General features: G+C 33.4%; 1 protein-coding gene across 2 annotated transcripts in view; it reads right to left on the bottom strand.

Annotated features, from left to right (window-relative positions):
- Positions 1–6,412: 6,412 nt before the first annotated feature.
- Positions 6,413–26,655, bottom strand: part of ZDHHC20 (zDHHC palmitoyltransferase 20) — an 80,172-nt gene continuing 59,929 nt past the window's right edge. Inside the window, exons 5-14 of one of the 2 annotated variants that reach the window (XM_074303673.1) lie at positions 25,927–25,996; positions 23,567–23,599; positions 23,102–23,222; positions 19,297–19,332; positions 17,569–17,701; positions 16,094–16,220; positions 14,286–14,372; positions 9,354–9,445; positions 7,644–7,710; positions 6,413–6,756 (exon numbers count right to left, since the gene is read on the bottom strand). In XM_074303673.1, the coding sequence (XP_074159774.1) occupies positions 7,673–7,710; positions 9,354–9,445; positions 14,286–14,372; positions 16,094–16,220; positions 17,569–17,701; positions 19,297–19,332; positions 23,102–23,222; positions 23,567–23,599; positions 25,927–25,996 (737 nt within the window). In that variant the 3' untranslated portion in view covers positions 6,413–6,756; positions 7,644–7,672. The remainder of the gene's footprint in view (positions 6,757–7,643; positions 7,711–9,353; positions 9,446–14,285; positions 14,373–16,093; positions 16,221–17,568; positions 17,702–19,296; positions 19,333–23,101; positions 23,223–23,566; positions 23,600–25,926; positions 25,997–26,655) is intronic. The other variant, XM_074303674.1, reaches the window with a different exon arrangement.

The raw sequence follows: 26,655 nt of genomic DNA, 5'->3' as shown, positions 1-26,655 counted from the left end.
ATTTATTTAGCACTTGAAGGTTTGCACTCTGGTTTTCATGTTCTCATTGGATCTTCACAACAACCCTAAGAGGTAGGTACTATTATTTATCACCCCCATTTTACAAATGAGGAAACTAAAGCATTCCTCACTTATATATAGTTTCTTAAAATGCTTTTCAATCTTTATTGTTTGTTTTTCCAAATAAGCTATTCCAGTCCGGGTCCAATCTGTTTCCATTCTATCCTTCTTGACTACTTCACATTGATCTACTTCATTCCCTCCATTCTACTGGCCTATTTTGTTTTCCTTGAATTTGATATTAATTTCCCAACGTTTAATTTTTTTCCATGGCTGGTATGTACTTTGTTTTACTTTTGCTTCAGAATCCTTAGTTTGCTCCAAGACTCAAGTCAGGTGCTGTCTCTTATGGGAAGTCTTTCCTGGTCAACTTAGTTATCAGTGTTCTTTCCCTCCTCAAATTCTTAGGATAATGTCTGTGCCTTGTGGACAGGGATGATTTTTTTTCATTTTTGCTTTTGAAACATCTGGAGCCATCTATGTGTGCACACATGAACTAGACTTCCGATTTCATCAATGCAAGAAAATCTGTGGAAGGTAATTTCCTTTTTACTAATAAAGATCCACAACTAAGGGCACAGTGGAGATTGAGAAGACTTCCATCTTGCTGAGCCCACATCTGCTATATAATTATGACCAAGTCATGTAGTTCTTTACCTTAAGTTTCTTCATCTGTAAAAGTGAGTTGGAGATGAAAATGGCAAACTCCTCCAAAATCTTTTGCAAAGAAAACTACAAATGAGTTCACAGTTGAACACGACTAAATTGCTATCCTATATTTTAGAGAGCTATCTGGGATTCTGAGAAATTGTGACGGAAGGTCTCACAGCTAATCTCTATCATATTATATAGATGCTTGAATAGACCTCATAAATGGCATCTGGTCCACTCCCCCATAGGGTTCATGGAAGTGAAATTACTTTTTTATAGTCGCACAAGATAGTGTCAGAGGTAGGATCTGAACACATCTTCCTGAGCATTAATTTATGGATTCCTAAGAGCTGAAGATAATGAAACTATTGGTCATAGAATTTCATAGGTGATAATAGATCTGGATTACCTATCTTAATTTAGTGTTATAGAAGAAAAAGCTGAAGCTTCCAAGTCATTTGACAGTGAGCACATTATTTGGAGAATCAAAACATCAAAAAATTGTAGTTCATTTTGTATATGTAGACTATAAATATGAAAAATGGGGCTCTGAGCAGATGATGTGTACCGCCACAAAACCAGTTGTAGCACCAGGAGCAGGATCTAGGTTTTTGGGTTCAAAGCCTAGGTTTTTTTTTTTTTTTTTTTTTTTTTTTTTTTTTTTTGCCATAAAATACCAAATAAAACATGGCAGTCTAGCTTTAAGGATGATAAGGTAAATAATGTCTTTTCTTCATTAGCTATTGTAGGGGAGGGGGGCCAATTGTTGAAATTTTTCCCCTTCTTCCTGTAAAGTTAATGAGTCTATATATTACACTTACATATCCCTTCCAAATCATGACTTGTCCCATTTTGATTTTGACATTTTGGGTCAGCATAAGAAATTAAGTGGGAATTATTCCTTAATTTTGCAGAAGCTGCATGTAATATTTGAAGGCCAGATGATGACACAGAATATATAACATATATAAAAATATATACTATATATAAAATATGTGTATATATGTGTGTGTATGTGGAGAGAGAATAAAAGTCAAAAAATTTATGTAGATTGAGGGGCCATCTGTAAAATATACAATAATGATAAGAAAACTTTTAAAGTTCCTTGTTTATAAACATTCAAAAATGTTTGGCTAAGATATGGGCATAGCTCCTTTAGCACAGGTGTGGCCAAATTCCTTTTGAATTTGGTTCATAAAACCTTGGGCCCATCTTCCATATTTTTGAATATTTTAACAGAGGAAGCTAAGAAAGTTTCTTTATTGGGAGTCAAGCAATTGGCAGGATAAATTAATAAGGGAACACTTCACAGGAGGAATGGACCAAAAAAATCTCATTGAAGGTAGGGATAATGTGTGATAAACTGGGAATAACCAAATTGCTTTCTTATAATAAGGAGTTTGCAGTCATCACTCTCCCCCTTTTATATCAGTTATTGCATGTCTTTCCTCCACTTAATTGTAAGTATTTAAGCCTACAGAGTTGTATTTATCTTTGTAGCCCCCAAAAGTGTATCAGTGCCTTGCCCTTAAACTCAATGTCTGTGGAAATGAATTAACCCTATTTTCAAATTGATCAAAATCATGAATATGCAGAATTTAAAAGAAAAATGTTTATATTGTTTGGTGAAAGCCCTAAACAAGCAGAGTACAAGCTCTGGCAAATAAACACTGGTAAGATTTTGAATATGGGTTCTCTGATGGACAGTATTCTTGTCATCTCATTAAATTATGAGAGATTCATCATGGGTTAGTCTCTTGGTGATGAATTTTTTTAATTACAGAAACCTTCATACAACAGAAACATTATGTGGTGGTGATATGCATTGATGGAGGAAATCCTCTATGCTAATAAATCATGGTTCCTCAAATAATGATGAATGTTGGAGGGGATGTGGGAAAACTGGGACACTGATACATTGTTGGTGGAGTTGTGAAAGAATCCAGCCATTCTGGAGAGCAATTTGGAACTATGCCCAAAAAGTTGTCAAACTGTGCATACCCTTTGACCCAGCATTGCTGTTATTGGGATTATATCCCAAAGAAATACTAAAGAGTGGAAAGGGACCTGTATGTGCCAAAATGTTTGTGGCAGCTCTTTTTGTTGTAGCTAGAAACTGGAAGTTGAATGGATGTCCATCAATTGGAGAATGGTTGGGTAAATTGTGGTATATGAAGGTTATGGAATATTATTGCTCTGTAAGAAATGACCAGCAGGAGGAATACAGAGAGGCTTGGAGAGACTTAAATCAACTGTTGCTGAGTGAAATGAGCAGAACCAGAAGATCACTGTACACTTCAACAACAATACTGTATGAGGATGTATTCTGATGGAAGTGGAAATCTTCAACATAAAGAAGATCCAACTCACTTCCAGTTGATCAACGATGGACAGAAATAACTATACCCAGAGAAGGAACACTGGGAAGCGAATGTAAATTGTTAGCACTACTGTCTATCTACCCAGGTTACTTATACCTTCGGAAGCTAATAATTAATGTGCAACAAGAAAATGGTATTTACACACATATATTGTATCTAGGTTATATTGTAACACATGTAAAATGTATGGGATTACCTGCCATCAGGGGGAGGGAGTGGAGGGAGGGAGGGGATAATTTGGAAAAATGAATAAAAAAAAAAAATCATGGTTCCTTTTAAAGTATTTGGTAAATATGACTTGGACAAAGACAATATTAAAATTTTTAATTTTCTGGTGTTCATCTTTATTTAATAAAGACATCAAACATCATTTTTGGAAGAAAAAAAGGAACTTAAAATGTTTTATCCTCATGTTAATTTATCTAAACAGCTCAAGAAGCTTAATGTAAATATTCAACATAAATAATGGTCTAATGTTACATTTGTGGAAAACTATACACATGAGTTATGATACAAGTAAAAATATGAAGACACCAAAACAAAATATTTTAAATCTGTTTATATAAAAGCATTTAAGGAAAAAAAAAACATTTCAAAATATTACAAGTGGCCATATTTTCCTTTTAAGTAAGTAGGAACAGTCTCATCTGCAATCATATACAAATATAAACTTGACATATTTCATGGCTCTGTTGATCCATACAGATTTAAATACAATACTTTGCTTCTTTTATGTAACATAATGATGTAAGATGAAGTCATTAGAAAAATATGGACTTTAAAAAACTTATTTAGAATCCAGGTTGAAAAATACATAATCTAGACATGGAACACAGATTTTATTTCTACATATTGTTTAAAAATCATAATGAAGTATTGGATAATGGTCCTTATTCTGGCTAAAATGTCATGAATTAGAGTGAATATGTTATAAGCTCTGCATGTATTTTGATATATAGCATTTAATTCTATGGCCTAGGCAAAAATGTAAACAGTAGAAATCTGCAGGACACTATCAATTCTTGGGTCCTAGCAATTTAGAAATCCTAACACTAACCTCTTAACTCATCTGCTTTAGAGATTAATGTGTAAAAATCCCAAATGTTCAATGTGTTGAATAAAGGATACTGTAAACATGATCAAAATCAGCTACCTTGTGGAAACAAAATTCAAGTAACTGTTGTTGCATATTTGATTTAAGATGACAATGATTATTTATTTATGTTAACTAAGATCACTACATATGTAAAAATACATTAAAAGCAGACCCCCCCTACACAAAGATGAACCTGGACTTTTGTAAACATGTTCAGCTGCTCTTTGGTTTCATGTAGTGATACTGATAGGATGCTGAATATCTAGTTAAATTTAAGATACATTTGTTAACTGAAAAAAAAAAATCACTTGGAATTCCATTTCAATTTATTTTCTTCAATTCTCATTCTTTTAATCAAAGGGAGAAAAAGTACTTTTGGTTTGTAAACAGATAATCATTTTGAAAAATTTGTCTTCTTGAAAGTGATTACAGTATAAGTTAATGCCAGAACAAATAAAGATATAGCAGCCTTCCCTAAACCAATCTACTCACTGCCCCTGATTTCTTCAGTACTGGGTCATAAGGAAACAGGCACATACTCCAGAGTGGTGCTAATGTGTTGATAACAAATTGAGATACTTAAGATCAGATCATACATGCCGGTAAGTCAAAGCAAACTATACAATATGGCTTGCTTACACTAAGGGATGGGGGAATGAAACTTAATGTATTGAAGTAAAAGGATTTGAAAGAGATACCAAGCACCATAAAAGTACCTGCATAAGTTGGATGATGAAAAACATGCAGATCAAAGATAAATCTAAATATGAAAGGCCAAACAATGGACAGAAGCACCAGTAGAGAATATTTCTGATTACAATCAAATTTACTCAATTTATAGATAACTAAAATAAATGCTGTTAGATTAAACTAATTGGTACATTTGTCTGGTAATAAAGTTCCTTTCACCTCATTAAGAATGATCCAAATTTGGGCAAAGCCTAATAAGACTGAAAAATAAACAGGAAATAAATTAGTAATACTCTAGAGTTTACAAAATGGATTTTTAAAGTTTATTTTTGTTTGCAGGAAAATAGATAATTTTGAAAGCTGATATTAGTTGAGTAATTCAAAAATTAGGTAAGTCATCTAAAAAATAAGGCCAAAATATTCAGTAGTAATGCTAAAATATAGATTTAAATAACATTTAAGCTGGTTAAGCAATTTTGGAAGCATTTACCAAGTAATATAAGTAGGCTTTTTTTTTTTTTTTTTTTGGAGGGGGGTTATATGTGAGACAATTTTCTAAAATCCATGTTTAAATAAATAAGTTTAAACTTTTAAAAACTCATTACCGGAAATGAGTACTTTTTTGCCTCAGGACTAAGGAAGTATCTGATATTCTAAAATTTGGAAAATTGCAGCAAGGATTACACCATGGTATTTCCATTTAATAAATATGTTATATATTAAGGAAGATGAACCCACAACCTGTGTTCCTTATATTTGAAAAGAAACACCTCCAAAAAGTTATCCAAACAACAAAGCTAGATTTCATTTCTTAAAAGTGGGAATATTATGTTGAAGTGATAATGGACTATATAATTTAGATTCTGTTTCCTGAGGTTGGCTAGTTTCCATTTTGTTACTGGAATAGAATAATTTCTCTTCATAATTTTCTAATTTAAATGGAATTTAAACACTTTCAATGTATTACATTCTAAAAAAATTTGGGGAACATGTCATAGGCGTTGGTCCTCTATCCATTGTGTTCCCATATTACTAAAAGGATATAAGAATCTTCATGTAGCAAATGTACTTCAGAGTTTCCCTCCTTGTACAAAATCCCCTGAATATCTCCAGAAAGCCAAATGAGGCTAAAATTTTTTTTGCTCCATCCACACTGCCAGGTTTCCATTAAGTCCAGTCATATGCTACTCTGCGTAGCATATAACAATGATCTATGAGTGTTGGCAAAAATTAATGATTGTAGTCAGGTATTTCAATTCCTTCTGAGTGGTACTTCACAACCACCAATAAAAAAGGCCTTTGTTAAAAATAACAGTATAAAATTATTAAAAAACTTGCAAATGCTCAGTATAAAAAGCAAGATACTGTGTAATTATATTCCTTATACAGTACAAATCTTCAAGAAGAATGCTATTCTTACTAGTGAATTTCAGCCATGTATAAAGCTGCCTGAATCTTTACCTACTTCCTATTATCAGAATTCTATTTGCTTTTTTTTTTTTTTTTCTGGAGTATCAATTTTTATATATGTATATTAAGATAACTGTGATGTTTATTCATGCTTTAAAGGAGAAATTATACACTAAGTTAAACATCTGGTGTGATAAAACATACTATTGCATTTTATGAAGTAATTATTTTTTTAAAAAGTCAAGTCACTTTCAAAGCAGGATAAGTCAGTGTTGCATAAACACACATTTAAGGTTCTTAAGGCATCTGTCTTATTTCCTGCTCAGCAGTAATGTTTATGAGCATCAACTTATCTGTACAGAGACTCCATTTTCATACATCTTATGTAATATTTGATTCGTTTCATTCCACTGATCAGTTCTTCCAAATAAAATATAAAAAAGAATTCAAGCAGAATGTTGCATAAACCTATTAAAAAACAAATGATTGGTACTTGATTAAAATTTTTATTTTATATTTTATTAAAATATGAGTAATCAGGTTCTGAAGATGGACCTGAAGCTAGTTCTTCTGACTTCCCATCTGGTGCTCTCTCCACTATACCACACTGCTTCTTAAGAACCCAAATTATATATGTTAAATAAAAAAAGTCAACTTGTTCTTAAAAATAGGGACTCCTATTCCTTAACAATACTTGTGTATATATGGAGGGAGGAAGGGAGAAAGAGAGAGGGAAGGAGAGGGAGGGAGAGAGAGAAGGAGAGAGAATGAACCTCTCAGGATTAAGTTTAGTGCTTAAACAAATTTCATTGTCAAGATATTACTACTTATGTTTTGACAAATGTTTTTGGCTGCAATTTAAACTCATTTCCTAAAATTTTTTTCTTCCAAGAACATGAGGGACAGTTGATCAGCAAACTTTATATATATATTTCCGAGTAAACTGTCCTAGAACCTTATCTTGTCCACAGTAATTTTATCCCTTATCAATCATAACCATTTTTAATTACTTTAGCAAATCTTTGGCTCTTATTTCTTTTCTAATTGTGATTAAGATGAAAAATGGCAAAAAATTACTTGTTAAATAGTTAATGAATTTTTCTAACAGAATTTAATTCTTTCTACACAAAATTAGATTATTCTTATGAGTTTTATTAACCAATCAATTAACAAATTTTGAGGACTTGAGCTGCAAGAGGTAAAACTCAGCCAAATGCTCAGGTTAGGCTACTAGTAATATAAAAAAAAAAAAAACTTTTTTCATGATTATATAAAAATCAACTATTTTTGTGATTATGAAATGTATACATAACTTCATTTCTATAATAAAAAAATTGCCTTTGTGTTAATCTTACCTTACTCCCATTCAAATGTTAATAGACCATCAACTTTCTATTGAAACTGTAACATGGTTCTTCATCCCTAAAAGCAGATTGCCACACACACAAAAAAAATATTACTCCATTTGGAAACTAGAAAGCAGACTTAAAAAAAAAAATAATAATACCCTATATATGGGTATATATGGCACTCAAAGGTCTAGCATCCTCAGCTTTCCAGAAACAGATAAATCCAGAAATAAGAAACAGATCAAGAAATGAAATCACACTTTTGCTAATAATAGTTGTGAAAATGCAAGCTATATTTCAGGATACTGTCATCTTAGCCCATTCAAGTTCATAAGATGGTGCTGTTTCCCCCTAAATTTAAGAAATGGTGTAGTGGGAAAGATGAAACTGACAAAGAAGGCAAGCTTATATGGATTTAAGTAAGTAGATAGATATAACCTGAGGTTAATACCCAAAAAAACATTGCATAGCATTCTTCTCTCAGCCCTGTTCCAGCATTTCTCTGGATTTAAATCATAAGCCCATCCTAAATTCTACTCAGTACCTGGGATTTCCTCACTTGGAATACCTGCTTATCTCTCAAATTGCCCCTGGCTTCTTCCATTGTCATTTTAGAGCTTACATTTTGTAGGGTCCCAGGCTCGTTCTTCTCTCCCTGGTCCTATTCCTGACTTTTCTTCAGATTTCAAAATCATGTTCCCTTTATTACTAGGCTTGCCCTGTGACTTTCCTCAAATCTGGGGCCTTTTTGATCTAGCATAGTGTACTACCCAGCAACTTGCTCATCCTCAGTATATCCCTCTGCAATTCCCATCTCCTACCCCAATGATAAGTTCTTCCTGCTGCCTTCATTGTGGAGAGCCCAAAGGCTGGACCCCCATTCTCCACTTTATACAGAAATTTAAACAATAATTTGGTTTTTTTTTTTAAATTTTAATTAATTTAATTAGTTTTTGCAAAAATTTTATGCATAGGTAATTTTTCAGCATTGACAATTGCAAAACCTTTTGTCCAACTTTTCCCCTCCTTCCTCCCACCCCTTCCCCCAGATGGCAGTTGACCAATACATGTTAAATAAAACAAAATAATTTGGAAAGCAGTTTCAAATACTTTAGTTTTTCCTTTCCTTTTCCCTCCTCTTTTCTCTCTCTATTTGCCCAGGCTAGAAACACAGCTGCTACTCTTAGGTCAGATAGATTTCTTCTCATTGGCACAGAAGCTTGAACCCACTCTGTTTTTTCCCAAGAAGGGCTGGTTTACCTTTTAGCTGGTGTCCCTTGGCTACTAGAGGCTTACCATGTACATACCAGACTTTATGCAGAAAGCTTGAGTCCCATAAAGCTCCCATTATTCCTATATAGAATCTACTGGTCTCAACCTCCCCAATAGTAGGAACTATAGATTTGTGCCATCATACCTAATTTAGCCTTTTCAATAACAATTTCATTTTGTGATAAGAGCTCATCATACAATATCAATTTTGTGTCATATAGAAATTACTATATTTTATCTATATTACATCTGATTATTAAATTACATTTAATCTAAAGAAACTACCCCTCAACACACACACACACACACACACACACACACACACACACACACACACACACACACACACACAATATAAAATCAAAAGAGAAAGAGTTTAAGCTTAAATCTGCACTGAGACTTTGGGACACATTTTTAAAAGAGAATATAATAAATATATATTACCTGAACTGACATCTTGTTCTGATCCAGTGGCCAACAGGAAATTTTTTGATTCACTAAGTGGTCCAACAGGAAAATTTTGAGTCGATCCAGAACTGAAAAGAATTAACAAATAATGTATTTAATCATTTAAGATTCATAAATTTGATGGCAATTCAGAATATCTGTCTAGAATTGGGAAGACCTGCTACCACTATCAGATGTCCTGTTCTCACTTGTGTTACTCCCCTTATCTAATCCTGTGATAATAAAGTAGCCAGTCAGTCAACAAACATTTATTAAGCATTAACTTTGTACCATACAGAGAGGGTTGGGAATATAAAAAAGAGGTAAAAGACAGTCCCTGCCCTCAAGGAGCTTACAATCTAATGGGCAGACACTTGATGGAATAGAGCGTGAGGATGAGCCACTAAATTAGATTGCAAATGTTTTAAAAACTTCACTAACCTACCTTCTGCTTTTTTCATGAATACATTATACAACATAGCAAGGAGGGGCAACATTATCATGTGAGACAGGGCTAAAGGGGATGGTGGCAAAAGGCATCTGAGTGATATGAGGAGGGCAAAAGAGGGAGCTCTTAGTTTCAATTTTTTCTATAAAATATGAGGAAAGGTTCAGATTTCAAAAGATGGGGGAGGAAAAGAATGGGAGATCTGAAAAAGAAAGAAAAGGCTTTGGAAAAGCTGCTATGGTAAGTGGAATAGTGATTCATTAGAGAAGTGTAAAAGGATTGTCTTGCAACAATGAAGATCCAATTGAAATAATGTAACATATATTTGTAGTAGAGCTGGTCAGCTAAGTGATTTTTCTTTAGCTTCTTTTGATCTTTTGGACAAAAGCCATTACTATTCAAAAGAATTTAAGCTACTTCAATGCTTTTGCACATAAATTTACAATACTGATGTGTGATTGATTTGCTCATTCAGCAAAAAAGAAGATAAAAAAATGAAAAAAAAAAAGAATTTATGCTAACCATGGTAAACATAAAAATAAAATAGCTGAAGGAGGTCTTTTCTTTGGATTATCCAGATTATAATACACAGTTAGACGGACTACTTGCAGAGATCATTTGTACAGATACCAGTGCTTTCCATAGATGGTTATAAACAGACAATGAATTGGGCCTAGAATTAAAGAAGAGAAGGAAAGCAGTTGTGTGGCCTTTGAGAAATTGCAAAGCTTGTTTAAGGACCCCACACTTCAAGAAAATTTAATTTTACTTAATACCAATTTTAATCTATTTAATACCAATATTCTGCCACCATTGTTATATGGATGTAGATAGATCGTGGAATACTATGCTCCCTAAAGAATTTTTTTAAAATTATCAGTAAAAGATAAATGGGTGACTGCAGATTGAACATAAGTAGAAAACTACAAATTAAAAATAAAGGAAGAGATGATAAAAAATTTTAAAAATGGGCTGGTAATGTGGGCATAGTAGGCAATAAATGATGGATAACACATATGTTTCACTGCAATCCTCAAAATGTTATAAGAAAGTGAAGATTTCCTGCATTCTGGATGCAACCACTGGACCTGTTTTCTGGGACAACATGGACACATGTTACATAAGGTCATCTTTATTTCTTACCTGGGTGCAATCTAGACTTCTACATCATGCCCTAAAAATTATTCATCTTGGAAGATCACTTAAGCCCTAGAACTCATTCCTCAGAAATGTTTCAGCCCCTATGGCCTCTCCCTGTGATTGGATGGCTTCTCTAGAAAGTGCAGTTAAAGAGGGCAATTTCTTTAATTTTCACCAGGCTACACTATGAATTTCTATATTATGTCCCCAGCCTACATATCATATCCACCCCTTCTTCAGTTCCCTTTTATGTATTGTCTTCCTCATTAGAATGTAAGCTCCTTGAGAGCAGCAACTTTCTTATTGTATTTTGTATTCTTAGTGTTTAACTTAATGCCAAGTAAGCACAAAATAAATGATTGTTGACTGATAGGTCAGGCAGGTAAAAATAGGTCCTCTCTGCAATATTAGAAGGAACAATCTCTTTGATAAGATCATGGCCAGAGACAGATGGAGATGCTTTTTGAGCACTTCTGGAAAATGAAAGTATCCTGGTGCCTCTCCTACTACCCGACTATGCTGAGTTGAGTATGAGAGTGTAGGCACAACAGCTGGATAAGCCTAGAGCACTCTGGCTTAAGAGAACTGCTATACACACCAAGAGCTTACACTTTCTAAACTCCTTTAAGTGAGATGACTAACTTGTAAAGCTTCTAAAGACTATGTCTGAATAGAGAAGAGAGGAGAATTTTCCCCACTAAAGAGTGATAAGAATCAACAACCACCAAGCAGTGAGCAGAGAAGCAATTTCCTGTGGTTTGGATGTTCCTTAATGGACCAGTAGCAGTCCTGAAATGTGGAGCCCTGGAGCCTAAGTACAAGAGCTTTCTTCCCTTCGGTATTTCCTTGATAAGATTCTTATAAAGGATGTCAATTCTTCATCATATTTATTAAGTACATTGGTGGAAGAGTATGATTTACTTCAATATTTATTCATTTGTTTTCATATAGTAGTTGTTCACTTTTCAGTATGTAATCATAATTTAACTGCTTCCTTTCCCTTCTCCCTCTGCCCCATGGCTTCATTCTATCACTGGTACAATTCTCCTGGAACTTTCATTTTGAGGAGGGACTCAAACCAATTATTCTTTATTCTTAAGCTGTTGTCTACATGGGTACTTTCCTTCTCTCTCTCTCTCCCCTACCAGCTCTCTCTTCAGTTGCTTTTTATGTGCAGTCTTCCCTCATTAGAAAGTAAACTCTTAGAGGGCAGGGAAACCTTTCTTTTGCTAAATCTGTATCCCCACTGCTTAGCACAACACTTGATATAGAAGTACTTAACAAAATGCCTGTTGACTTGACACATTAATTAAGTAAATTGTTATTTTTATTGGTGTCATTATTGTGAGTGGATAATTGTGTAAATGTCAGACACTATGTGGATGCATTTCCTTTTAAGTTGCTGTGATTGTATAGTTAAAAACAGACTGAAAAGCAGCATCAAAGCAGGGGAAATGAATTTCCTAAATTTCCCTAAAAATGCTGAGTTTGACGATTAAGGAAATAATCATATTTTATTCACCAATATCTTTTGCCTAAGATAAAGAGGTAGGGAAAAATCTATGAAAAACTTGTTAAGAGCCTCCAAATTCTATCAACAACCAGTAGCACTCTTGGTGACTTCAAAGCCAAGATAAGAAGGAATATAAATATAAAGGAAAATGTGGTTCATGAAAAAATGAGACCAAATACTTAAGAGATTACACAGAAGCCTCACATGTTTATACAATGGGCCCAGTTTGTGTGGGGAAAAAAAATTGGTAGGTGCCAGGAACCAAAAAAACAGCAAAAAAAAAAAAAAAAAAAAAAAAAAAAAAAAAAAAAAAAAAAAGTATTTTCTTTCCACACAAACAAAAAGAAAGAAAAGAAAAAAGAAAAAGGAAAAGAAATAAGATATTTTAACAGATATGAAATAAGATACTATGGATATATGGGAGTTATTTTTAGATTAGCTGCCTCTGCAAGCTCTGACTACCAACTTATAAGGCAAAGATAAAAATTGGTAAAAAGCAAGATTAATAATAATAAAGAGTATTCAATGGAAACAACCCACTCCTCAATTACTTAAGCAAGTAATTAGTTCTAAAAAATAGGAAATGGACATCAGAAACATTACTGACATGGATTACAATAATTTTACACAGAATTTTAATGGTTATAAATGGTCTGCCATAAGATCAAGTTCAAAAGAACCACAGAGTTTTTTAATCAGCAAACATTTGCAATACTTGCCAAGCAAAGAGAGATGGTGAACAAAATCAACACTAGTTTAGAACTGAAATTCATTCAGAAAAATTTTCAGAAAAAGAAAAAAGATTATAGGCAATCATGAGCTGTACTGCCTTATGAAGCAGAAGGTAGGTGAAGCCAGTTTAGACAAAGCTTGTCCAGAAATCCAACTAAGTAGTCATGTCACCATTTAAACATTAAAATGAGAGAAAAAAAACAGAAGAAAAATGCAAAATGATATGTAGATGACTAGCAAATATTTATTAAACACTTAAAATGTGTGAGGATCTGTGTTAAGTTCTGGGGAACCAAAGAAAAGAAACACCTGTCACCTTCAAGGTATTTATATTCTAAAATCAGATAATCTAACAAACTGTGTTTACCATCAAGAAGGGATCAGCACACTAGAACCCTAAGGTCACAATACCAGGTGCGATTACATGGAGGTAGAAATGGCTTCAAAGGGAACAAAGATGGGAGAAAGAGTTGTACTGGACCAAGTATAGATGGAGTATATTCTTGCTGAAGAGACACAATTGTGAGGGAACTTACAGTAAGGGAATTCCTTCTACAAGAGTAGAGTGAAATTGCTCTGCAATTTTGGAGTTGCCTGGGATATTTAAGAAGTTAAGTGACTTGCTTTAGTATGTGTCAAGAGTCAGAGGTAGGACTCAATTCATACCTTCCTGATTCCTTTATCCACTATACCTTGCTGTATTCCCTCGATTTATTATATTTGGTTAAACTTTGTATTTTTAATGAAGAATGCTGAAACTATTGTGGGTGATTTAACAGAATTAAGATCTGAGTTTAATAAAATGCTACATTATTTATACATAAATAAAAGATTAACTAGTACAATCATGAATACCTGAAAAGAGTTCTTGAGCACCATTCTTGACCATCTGTGCAAGGCTGTACACTCTGTACATAAATGGTGAAACACAGTTAACAGGAAAATTTAAGTCAACTAGAACTCTTTCCTCAACTATGCCAATCAGCTGAATTTAATGTATGCATATTGCTACCATCTTAATTTACAGAACTGAATGTTCTACAGATGAAAGACAACCCATCATACAAAAAAAAAAAAAGATGGAAGGGTGACTCACCTCCTGATGTGTTCATGGTGGTTTGTGCCAGTAACATGTTCCTTATCCATCATGAGGCGAGTTGGGAAATGAACACCATCACCTAAACTGCATGATTTAAAATATGTGATTATTTTAAATTTTACAAAACTGCTTAAATTAAAGCAATAAGGCTTGTTGCCTGCTTTTGAAATTAAAAAAAAAAAGTAATATGGAATTATGTCAATAAAGTGGCTATATTGTCCATATCCACTGACTCAAAAATTCCACAATAAGGCTTATACTCTAAGGAGGTCAGTCCCTATTACACAAAAATAATTAAGAGCAGAATTTTTTTTTTTTTTTTTTTTTTTTTTTTTTTTGGTAACAAAGAATTGGAAACAAAGTGAATGCCCAATAGTTGGGAAATGGCTAAACAAATTGTGGAATATAACAGAATATTGCTGTGCTGTAAAAAATGACAAATATGATGAATACAGAGAAGCATGATATGATGCAAGATAAAGTAAGCAAGGCTAAGAAAACCTTATATATACAATGACTACAACAATGTAAACGAAAAGAACCACACACGCTCACAAAAAGAATGCCACAAAATTAAAAAGAAGCATGCTTCCAAAGAACATATATGTAAAGACCTATCATCCTATTCCTTTATTCAGATGGGTCAATTAACGTGATACGCTGTACATATTTTTGGACTTTCTTTGATTTAATGGTCAGTTATATTTCTTTCCTCTCTTTAAAAAATATTATTTGTTATTTGGGAAGTCTCTGAGGAAAGAAGTAGTAGAAGGAAAAGTGGGGAAAAATATGGTAATGTAAAAAAAAGGCATTAATAAAATTTATTTCTAAAAGGTACTGTAATTTATTTCAAATCAGGAAAAAACATGTTTGAATCTTGTGTAAGATACTGTGTGATTCATGGCAAGTCTAAAATGAGGATAATAATAGCAATTACCTCAAAAGGTTATTGTGCAGATCAAATCAGAATAATATGTTGTTTAGTTTCTCTCTTTCTCTCTCTCAAGGCAAATGGGGCTAAGTGACATGCCCAGGGTCATATAGCTAGGAAGTATTAAGTGTTTGAGACTGGATTTGAACTCGCCTTCCTGACTCCAGGCTGATGCTCTATCCACTAAGCTGCCCCTTAATTTCTCTTCTGAATGATGTTGACCATTTTTAAAATTCATTTAGTATTGTTGGTCATTTACATTTTTTTTTAAAACTGTTCATATCATTCGATGACCATGTATAGTAGAATAGAACTTTGTTTTATACCTTGGCAGCAATTTCTTATGTTTTTTACATCAGACTTTTATTAGAGATATCTTATGTTTGAAAATTAAGGTTCACTGAAAGACAATGGTCTGAGGATGATCAATGTATTAGGTTAGGAGAAACCAATGAAGACCATGAGATAGGACTTACTAGTCTTCATTTTGAAGAACAAAGGCTCATAAAAATTAAATGACTTGTCAGAGTCAGTAAGCAGCAACACTAGGATTTAAACTCAGAATTTCTAATGCTATTGCCTTTATGCTACACTGCCTAAGTATAATCTCCAATATTATTTGATAGTTCAATTTACTTTCAAAATTATAATAAATTCTAAGTATTCTGTCTTTGCAGGGGCTTACAAGATGCAAAGCAAGAGACAATGGAAAAGTTATGTATATTAAGTTTTTTAATGCAGAAAACACATTTACTTCCCTCCTCTCCATCCTATGTTCCAAAAGCCCATTTCTCATAAAGCTTCAGCAAATAAGACAATAAATTTCATCAAAATCTACCACTTTGGTGACCCGAGTTCAGGCTGAGTAACTTACCTTGTAAAGATGGGAAATAACCAGTATTTTTTTTCATCTCCAAATACTTGTCTCCAATTTTTACTCCATCCAAGAGAGAAACCATTTTTGTCAGGTCCATTTAGAAACACAGGTGCACGGAATGCCTCTGTTAAAAATAAAATCAAGAAACTAAGCAATATATTCTTTGTAAGGAGGTTAACAAAACATTTTCCTCTGTTACATCTCATACTATGGCAGAAGAAAACTATTTTAGATCAAGCATATTGTTGGGAAAAGATCTCTAATCTTTATTTACACACACACACACACATACACACACACACACACACATACACACACACAATGGACAGATTAAAAATACAATTAGGTATGGAATAAATTTTTTAATGTATTTTAGGTCTGAATCACAACACATAACAGTTATCTATGTAAGTAGAAACAGTAGAATAGCTCATATTTCTATAATAGCATAGAGATAAAGCTATGAGCTATATAGATCTGCACATTTACACAGATAATCTCTGTGTAAGATATGGAGTAGAATCAAAAAGGATGAAGAAACATGAAAGAGTTGTCATCTATACCACTGCAGGGAGTCCCCATAATGATGAGATACTAGACTGACTAAAGTACACTGTAAGCTTATAAAGCATTCTACATGCATACTTTTGCTATATTTTCAGATTGTATTAAAATTCTCATTTACATGAAACTTTTTTTTTTTAGGTCTTAGATTCACGGACCATGCAAATTTGCTTGTTTAACTGAACTAAAAGTAATAGTAATATTAGTGGTAGCAAGCAATATTTAAAGAATTTTTAAAGGCTTACAAAGCATTCCTCCTAGCTATCTGGTAAGGCAGGCAATATAAAGATCATTCTAAAATTTCATAATAAAGGCCAATCAATTTCAAACATTAGACACTAATCTATTTAATACCATGTAAAAACATTTTCCCAAAGAGCTGATTAAGTTTTTAATTTTTTCCTTCTACTGTTAACATTTTTTCCCCTGTCCTTCATACCCCAATTCTTTGGTGGAAATACCTTCTAAAAGTAGATCTAAAAGTAGATTCAGAAATATGCTTAACTTTTCCCAATTGTTTCAAATTAGAAAAATATACTATTTAAGGCAAGTGATTATTATGCCCAACTAAAAATTTTGTGTTATTTCTAATGGTCAGGTTTCCAAATTTTAAAGGAAAAAAAAAAAGTAATTTTTATCCTTTTTATAAAAAATCATGGAATTTCCTTTTCTTAACCTGTTTCAAAGAAAATCAGCTCTAATATTAGTTAACACACATTTGTCTTTAGCTTAGTATGCATAATTCCAATCTTATCATTTAGTTCATAATTTAGATGGTTCTGCAAAAACCAAATATCTGTAAATTTTACTGATTTTTTTTAATGATTCTATCGTGAATATCTCTTCATCACAAAATGTATAACAGACATTTACCTGGGCAGGCAATGGTTTTATTTAAATCAACTGACCTATTGTTGTTCTGTTTTTTCCAACTAGCCAGAGGTGGTAGCAAAAAAGTGACAGGATACTAATGAAAAACATAGTAGCCACAAAAAAAAGAAAAAGGACATGGAATTGTGCACGTGTGTTTCTTAGGTTGGTCTGAGAAAAGAAAGAAAAAAAAATTAATTCAGAGCACAGCTGATCTTTTCAAATGTTTCCATTTACACCATTATTATTATTATTATTACTGGTTTTTGATTTGGTTGTCTACCATTCTCTGGTAAAAATCTTCCTAGACACTTAAATATGTCAACAAATTTTTTCATATAAAAAAGATAAAAGACTATATGAATAAGATACTCTAAATGCAGGAAAAGCACAAAAGGAGATGAGTTAAATCTAATCACCAACCTATCGAAGAGGGTTCACAATCTCATATAACTATGGATCAGTTATTTAAAAATTAATTTCACAGCTTTTTAGCTTTATCAATGAACAATGATAACAAAAACAACAAAAAGCATTTTCTTGTCCAAAAGGAAGAATTCAATAATTTGTTTGGTACACTATAGTGTTATGTTTGAAAATTAAGTAAACTGAAAGACAAAGATCTGAGCATGACCAATTTGTTAGTTAGGCTAGCAGTAACCAAAAAATTGGATCAATGATCTCTCTGGACAACCAAAGACCCCAAGATAGGGCTCAATACCTTTAATATAGTTCAGGGGAGTCGGTGGGGAAGATAACTAGTTACAGGATGAGGTAAGCACTATATTACTGATTACATTAAGATGAGTAAGCTAGTACCATGTGGGGCCAGTAAGTAACCATATCTGTCAGAGAGGACTGGCTGACTGAGTTTAGGATCCATCTGCATTTTGGAGATGATATTTCATTATTAATGGTATAAGTACAGATCAGGGACAATGCATCTCTTAAAGTCAGCTTCAGGGACTTATATGCCAGATATCTTGCTATTTCCTCAGAAGCCAAAAGTAGAGGAATAACAAGTTTTTCTTACTAACTCAGAGGGACTCCTTGTGACTCCTATGACTAAGAAATATTCACTGTTGGTGTCTACCTGAAAGTTTAGAGATAATGGACCAGACTCTCTGTCCACCTGAATCAGGATAACAGATTTCCTTGAGGCAAAAATAGAATGGTGATTAGCAGAACTGAACTCCTAAACTTAGCTCACAGGCAGAAAAAAGAAAATATTGATGGAGTAATGACATAAAATGGATAGAATCAATTACAGAAAAAAAATCTATTATAAAATGATATAGAATCAAATTCCTTCCACAAAATTGACACAAAACAACTTCAGGTATGAAGAAGTTATTTTTTAAAGATAATGTGAAAATTACATATATGCTGCTAACTAGTGCCTGTACTTAGCAAAACCATGAAGTTTTTCTTTGCACTTCCTTCTCCCTTTTGGCAATCTGTATTGACTTCATGCTGTCCCCTGTCTAGCAAGCATTCCCATTATTTTGTCTTCATGGGACAACTTTAGGCTTTTCAATACCCACAATTAACTTCTTCAGCAATTTGAATTGATTGAAGTTATTTTTTTAACCTAAGTCTCTTAGGGGCACCCCTCAAATTTTACAAATTAGGCAGCTACCTATTTCCATCTATACATAAGGCTTACTTGTTCAAGACAAATAATAATATAGCATAATCAATGCTAAAAAAGAAATCGTGAAAATTAATAAGATCAACTTATAAATTACATCAACAATGCATTTTACCTTTGGACAATTCTCTGCAGATTTCCTGCGGCAAAGCTTGTACAAATAAAGATAATATATTAAGATAACATTATCAAGTTTAAAAAAGCACCTGAAAACATTAATTTAAATACTGGTTGGTATTTAAGGATTACTAGATTACCCTTCATCCTCTAGAAAAAAGAAAAATAGACAAGATTCCATGCGAGTATACTGCCATCTTCAAATACAGGAACATATTTCTAGGACTCTTTAAAGGCTATTTACTTGATTCTTAAAAATGAAGATACATAAGAAAAAGTCTTAAATTTGTAAGTCCAATATATTAAATATAAGTAGTTTTCTAAATTAGAGCTATCTAATGATTGTTTTAAAAAAATCAGAGACAAGAAGAAAGGGTTAGCAATCTCCAGCACTTCCATGACCATTCTAACTCTGAACAAATAAGTCTTCAGTAATGTTATTGGATGACAGTTACAGAGATGTTTTATCTGGTATCATTGGGAATTGAAATGGTATAAATAAATTTCTAAGAATAGGAGAAATGCTTCTTTAAATATCAAAACTTTTAATATTTTAAGGTATTTTTGATGACACTATAGCACTGAAGCACTGGACTTGGTATCAGAAAGAAAGCCCTGGTTTCAAATCCCAACTGTGACCCTTAAGGGCTCTTTGAGCTTTATTATTATGAGTCTCCAGTAACTCCCTAAGTCAGAATGTCATAAATGGCTGTACTCGGGAAGGGAGAGTTCTCAAGTCAACAAAATCACAGATTACTTACATACTGCTATATTTTTGATGATAATCTTTCTAACATGTATACATAATCTTCTTAAATTGGAGCTATTAAACAATTTGCTTTTTAGTGTGGTAGGAACAGGGACTTTTTCTAGGATGTGCTACAAAGACCAATGGCTACTTTCACACACAGAAGTATCACAGGAAGACTTTGTGTCGGCACCAGAGAAAAAGAAGCTATGGGTTATGTGGCAATTTAGTCCTCCAGGTCATGGGACGTGAAATGCTAATCACTTATAACCACCTAACACCACTGCTTTCAATAACCTGTAGTTTCATTTGCACTAGGGGAAGCAAAGGACAGGAACAAAGGCAACGTTAGAGTTTAAATTCAAAGGACAAAACTGCACAATCTGTATCAGCTCAAATCCTTCACCAGGTAAGGAAGAAAATCCATATGTGCTCCCAAAAAATCTCTAGTCTCTTTTGGTTTGGGCTAGAAAGTGAATTGGAACAGGACACTCAGGTTTTGACTGTCTGAGTTTTTTCACTCCAGATTAGCCTATTCTAAGTCTGGTGCTAGAAAAGATTACCTTACTCCTGGCTCTGAAATTTAAAAATTGGGCAAATCATTTCACTGTCTTATCCCTCAATTTTCCATCTGTAAATATGGAGTTGTTTTGTTGCTGCTGTTACTCAGTTGTGTGTGATTTTTTGAGACTCTATTTAGGGCTTTCTTGGCAAAGACATTGAAGTGGTTTGCCATTTCTTTCTCCAACTCATTGACAGATGAGGAAACTGAAGTAAAACAATGTGACCTTCCCAGAGTCACATAGCTAGCAAATGTCAGAAACCAGAGTTGAACCCAGGTTTTCTGGATTTCAGACCTAGCCCCTCTGTTACCTAGCTCTCGCAGAATATGATGTGGGATTATATTAATTTCTAAGGTCTTATCTAGCTAAAAAATTCTATTTTTCTCTTGAAATCCTTTTCAGTTTCCTTGTCTTTTATTTTAGCCTCTAAAGCTCTTTGCCACTTCTGAAGGTGATAAAGAACCACTGGGATTTATTGAGTATGGAGCAGCAGGAGTGACACAGTCAGAAATGGAGTGGAGGAGGGAAAGCTTTAAAACAGGCAGACTATTAGCAGGCTATAGTAGTAATTCAGGCATGATATGGACCCGCACCCAAGAAGGGGTGTCCCTGAAAGATTCTGCAGAGGTAAAATTCACAGCCCTGGGTAACAGATTAGATATGGGGGAATTGGTGCTAAGAGGAGTTGAAGAAGACTGGGAGAATGGTGATATTCTTGACAGTAATGGGAAAATATGGAACCAAAGGAGGGTCTGGGAGGGAAAACAATGAACTGTTTTGGACATGTTGAGTTTAAGATGTCTCCTGGACATTCAAGTTTGAAATGTCTGAAAGGCTGTGGGATGTGTGAGACTGGAGATCAACAGAGAACTTAAGATATGACAGGTCTTGAGAATCATTAGCATAAAAATCATCACTAAATTCATAGAAGCTGATGAAGGAGAAGTGAGAAGATAATAAGCATTTATAAACTAGCATTTACTATGTGATTTTCCCAAATATGATCTTACTTAATCCTTGCAACAACCCTGTGAGACAAATGCTATTATTATTCTCATTTAGCAGTTGAGGAGGACATTTAACAAAAGTTAAATGACTTCCCTGGGATCACACAGCTAGAAAGGATCTAAAGCTAGGTTTGAATTCCCTAGTCTCCCTATTCCAGGTCCAATGGAGTTATCTATCCACTGCACCATCAGCTGATGAGCTCACCAAATGAAGTAAGACAGAGGGAAAAGTATAGGAGGTCCAGGACAGAAACATGAGCATCACCCATGGTAGAAGGCATGATATGTATGAGGATTCAGAAAAAGAGACTGAGAAGGATCAATTTAATAGACAGGAGGAGAATCGGGAGAGAACAATGTCCCAAAAGCTAGAGAAAAGGGAATGTCAAGAAGAAAAGGATGTTCAACTGTGTCAAAGATCATTGGATTTGGGAATTATAAAGATCACTAATAATGATAGAGAGAATAGTTTCAGTGTAAGGTTGGAAGACAGACTGGAGGAGGTTAAGAAGAGAGTAAAAGGAGAGAAAAAAGGGACATGGATTATAGATGCCCCCTCCTCCAAGAGTTTAGCCACAAAAAGCAGAAGAAATATAAGAAAATGTGTTAGTGGGGATGGAAGGATCAAGTGAAAGTTTTTTGGGATGAGGGAAATATTTATATATTTATAGGCAGGAGAGAAAGAACCAGTAGAGAGAAATTGAAAATAAGTGTGAAAGTTGGAATGATGGGGGGCTATAAGCTGTTGGGATATAATGGGATTGCTTGAACAAGTAGAGGTGTAAGACTTCATTATATGAGATGGGGTGATGGTGGCAAAAAGTATCTAAGTGAAGAGGTAAGGAAAAAGGAAGAAGAACCCATGGTGAATGGTCTCAAATTTTTTTCTGTAATATATGAGAAACCGAATGAGCACGTAGGGGAAAGGGTAGTAATCCATGGGAGGCTTGAAGAGTAATGAAAAGGTTTGGAAAAATCATTGTTGGAAGTGGAAGTGAGTTGATAAAAAAGATATAGTCAAGATTATCTAGCTGCAGTGAAAGTCCAGTTGAGATTGTGTAATAAATTTGTAATATAAGTCAATATATATAAAGTGCTCTAATTTGAGTGCAGGTGTAGGGGAGGAGAGAAAAATTGTGAATCAGGTACTGAATTTGTTGGGGAAGGAAAGGGAGTGATCTGGAGATCTGTGGACAATAGCTACCAGGGCTTGCTTTGGATGGTAAATATGGACAACATGAAACCTCAAAAGAGAACATGTTATTGAATGTTAGAGGTAAGCAAAGAATCTGGAAGAATGAAGAACAAGGAATATTCAAACTCTGCCTTGTCCTATCTGGTTCATTACAAATTTTAAATAGTATAAACTAGTTAATAAGCTCTTACATTTGTACTAAGTCAAATATCTAATCATTAACATATTATAGCAATATAATATCTCAATGAAAAATTAACTATATACATTTAAGATTTTAACAAACTTACCGTCCAGAATTTTATAAAATATTCTAAAACTGTTGTGGTCACCAGAATACAATACACAAGGGAATAAAATAAAAACAGCAGGAAGTATTTGTAGTTAGAAAATCCCACACAGTTATTCACCCTAGAAAAGCAATGGAGATAAATGACTGTAATACAAAGATATCAATACAAATTTAAAGGAAAAAAATAAAGAATATTACACAGTGAAATTATATTAAACCAATTTTTAAAGTTATGGGTAGTAGGGGAAAAAAAAGATTAGATTAGTAGACTAGTAAATAAATCTAGCCATCTAGAATAGTACCACATCTTAATTCTTAAATAATTTAGTTATTAGAACCATTTCAGAATATATTATTGATTGTGTAGGGAAACTATATGGAGAATTTATATTTTAAATGAAAAAATAATTATTTAAAAATCTCCTTTCCCACCAAAAAAAGTTTTAATATTTTTCATACATACCAAGGACAATGATGATCCATCTTAAGAACACATCTAAGAAAAAAAGTACAATAAAATTCTATTTTCAAATTCCCATTTATAAATTCCCATACACTTAAAATTTTATTTTAAAATGTTATCCAAGAAGAGCATTATAATTAGCATTTTTATTTTAACAGGATATATAAAACTTTCTCAGGTGATTAATATTCAGCACTTCTTATATAGTAGATTCTGGGCATATAAAAAAAATCTATACCTTTAGGAATTTTAGAATGATACAGAAGATGATGTGGATTAAAATTACACTTCTGGTGATTATTTATATATATAGATGTGTGTGTGTGTGTGTGTGTGTGTGTGTGTGTGTGTGTGTGTGTGTGATCTTAGGCAAATCATTTAACCATGCCAGACTTCAATTTTCTCACTTATAAAATAAAAAGGCTGAACTATTTTTGCCTTTGAAATTCCTTCTCATTCTAGATCCATGATTCTATAAGATCAAGATACTTATAACTGGTAGGGGGTAATAAGACAAGTACAAACATAAACATTATATGAATCAAACCAATGATTCAACCATAGGTATCTGCTTAGGTGATAATAAAGGAAGGTAAAATCGGTTGTCACTCTCAAGGAGCTTACATTTTAATGGGAGAAACAATATATAAATGACTAGGTATATCCAAAATAATCAGTATAAATTAATCTAAGATGGGAGAAAGTATTAGCAACTTATCAGGGAAGAGGGGTAAGGGAAATAGAGTGGAGTGACTGGATTGGAATGGAGCTTCCTGCAGAAAGTGGGATTTGAACTGAGTCTGGAAGAAAGTTAAATTAACTAAAAGGCTAAGATGAGGATTCATGCATGCACTGAGAGTGGAAATAAGGCAAAAGCACAGAATAGAAAAGGTAGTGTCATGTTCAAGGAGTCGCAAGGAGTTTGGGATAGCTTATCATCAAGTACATGTGAGTAAAGAGACTAGAAGTGTAAGAAGGGATCTTCTGAAAAGCTTTAAATACCAAATGGAGGAATTTATATTTGATCCTGGAGGAAACAGGAAAACTACTGGAGCTCAATAAGCAGGGGGTAGGAGTGACAAGATGAGGCCTATGCTTTAAAAAAATCACTCTGGCAGTAGAAGATGAAATAGAATGGGGAGAGACCTGAGACAGGTCTAGAGATTTTATCTTGTTTCAGCATTGAAGTCATAGGAGTGACACACAAGTGACATCACTATGGGGCATAAAATACACACAAGTGAAACTACTATAGGATATAAAACTTATTTCCAAGCATTCTCCTATGGAATTATGAAGATTTAAAACTATAAAAATGTAAATTCTTAATAATTTATTTGAGACCTAACAGGTCTTAAAATTTATAAATTTATAGGCATATGCTTCACTGACAAGGAAAATCTGAAAATTTGCTTTATCCTTTGGGAAACTAAGTTAACTGACTTAGTGGAGCTCATTTATTATCTTTAATTATATTTTGTTATATCTAAATGTGTGGCAGAATTTGGTGAGACAATTCTTTTGAACAAATTAACTTGTTCTAAGCTTTCTTTACATATAATATTCAACATTTTAAATAACCGCCATGGTCAGGAGCATAGTATTCTCTAAGAAAGCTGAAAGAGACTGTCTAACGAGATTGATCTTTACAAATTTTTTTAGAACCTAGAACTTCGGTTCTAAACTAAAGGCCAAGTTAACAATAGTTAAAACAAGTAAGGAAAACCACAGTAAAAACTACTGAATATAGGGCAGAACTACTTACAAACTAATTAAAATATAGAACTGCTCTATTGAGATTAAAAAAGAACAGGATTAGTTCATTTAAAACACATGCATGGTATTCCAAAGGTACTTGAATAGCCCTGTTCTTTATATGGATTACTATAAAGTCTGAAAAATTAAAGTTATGGTTCACCCAAAAGGTAAAAGAAAGGTGGGTGAATGATGGCATAAGTTAAAACAATTACCAACAAAAGCTATTTCGAGAGAGACAGAGAGAGACAGAGACAGAGAGATAGATAGACAGAGAGAGAGAAAGAGAGAGAGAGAGAGAGAGAGAGAGAGAGAGAGAGAGAGAGAGAGAGAGAGAGAAAGAGAGAGAGAGAGAGAGAGAACCTGAATGTTAAATATGATACATCACTTTTCTACTTTGAATTCTTCTTCAGATTATTACAGTATATCATTACTGCTTTTTTGGGCACCATAATATTTATTTCTTGAGAAGTGAGTGTAAATTTTTTTAGAACTAGGGTATAAATGTAAAACTCAGTACATTTGTAACATTAGATTTCCCCCTTTGACAAAACTTCCAATACCATGCTCAGTGATAATGAAAACTGCTGATAAAAGCTACTTACTTGTTACATACAGAGCAGTGGTGACATCGATCAGGCTTAATCAGTTGACATTTTTCACAATATCTGATTACTAAATTCAAGAAAAAGAACATTATTAAAATGGACAAAATATTGCTTAAATAACTTCAACAAATAAATCTATTTAACTTTTCAAACTTATTTATGGAACAAATTACTTTTAATTAAGAACTTTAAAATAATACACAGGAACCAAAAGATATTAAGACTTGGAAAGGGTTTTAGGATTAGTTAAATTCATCTGTTCATTTTACAGTGAAGAATACCTAAGCTAATATAAGTTCAATGATCTGTTGATGGTAAAGCTGAGTGTAGAACTCAATTCTCTCCTTCTCTCTCTCTCTCTCTTTTTTTTGGCTGAAGCAACTGGGTTTAAGTGACTTGCCCAGGGTCACACAGCTAGGAACTGGTTAAGTGTCTGAGGCCGGATTTGACCTGATCCTCTTGACTTCAGGGCTGATGCTCTATTTACTGCACCACCTAGCTGCTCCTATAACTCAATTCTCTTGAAGTGCAAGTGTTCTCTCTGTTAAACCACAAATGGTATTATGACTGATCTTACAAAAGAAATGTATTTGAACTATATATAATGAAGTCCATCTTCTTCCTCTAGAGATTTCATTTATTGAAACTGTTAATAATTGAGGATTATAGACGTTTATTTTGTCAGATAATTAATTATGAAATTTAAGGTGTCATTTAAGGAAAAAG

The sequence above is a fragment of the Sminthopsis crassicaudata genome, chromosome 3 (assembly GCF_048593235.1).
Source record: "Sminthopsis crassicaudata isolate SCR6 chromosome 3, ASM4859323v1, whole genome shotgun sequence".
Taxonomy (NCBI): domain Eukaryota; kingdom Metazoa; phylum Chordata; class Mammalia; order Dasyuromorphia; family Dasyuridae; genus Sminthopsis; species Sminthopsis crassicaudata.
Note: the sequence above shows the minus strand (reverse complement) of the source record. Positions and strands in the feature narration are given on the sequence as shown.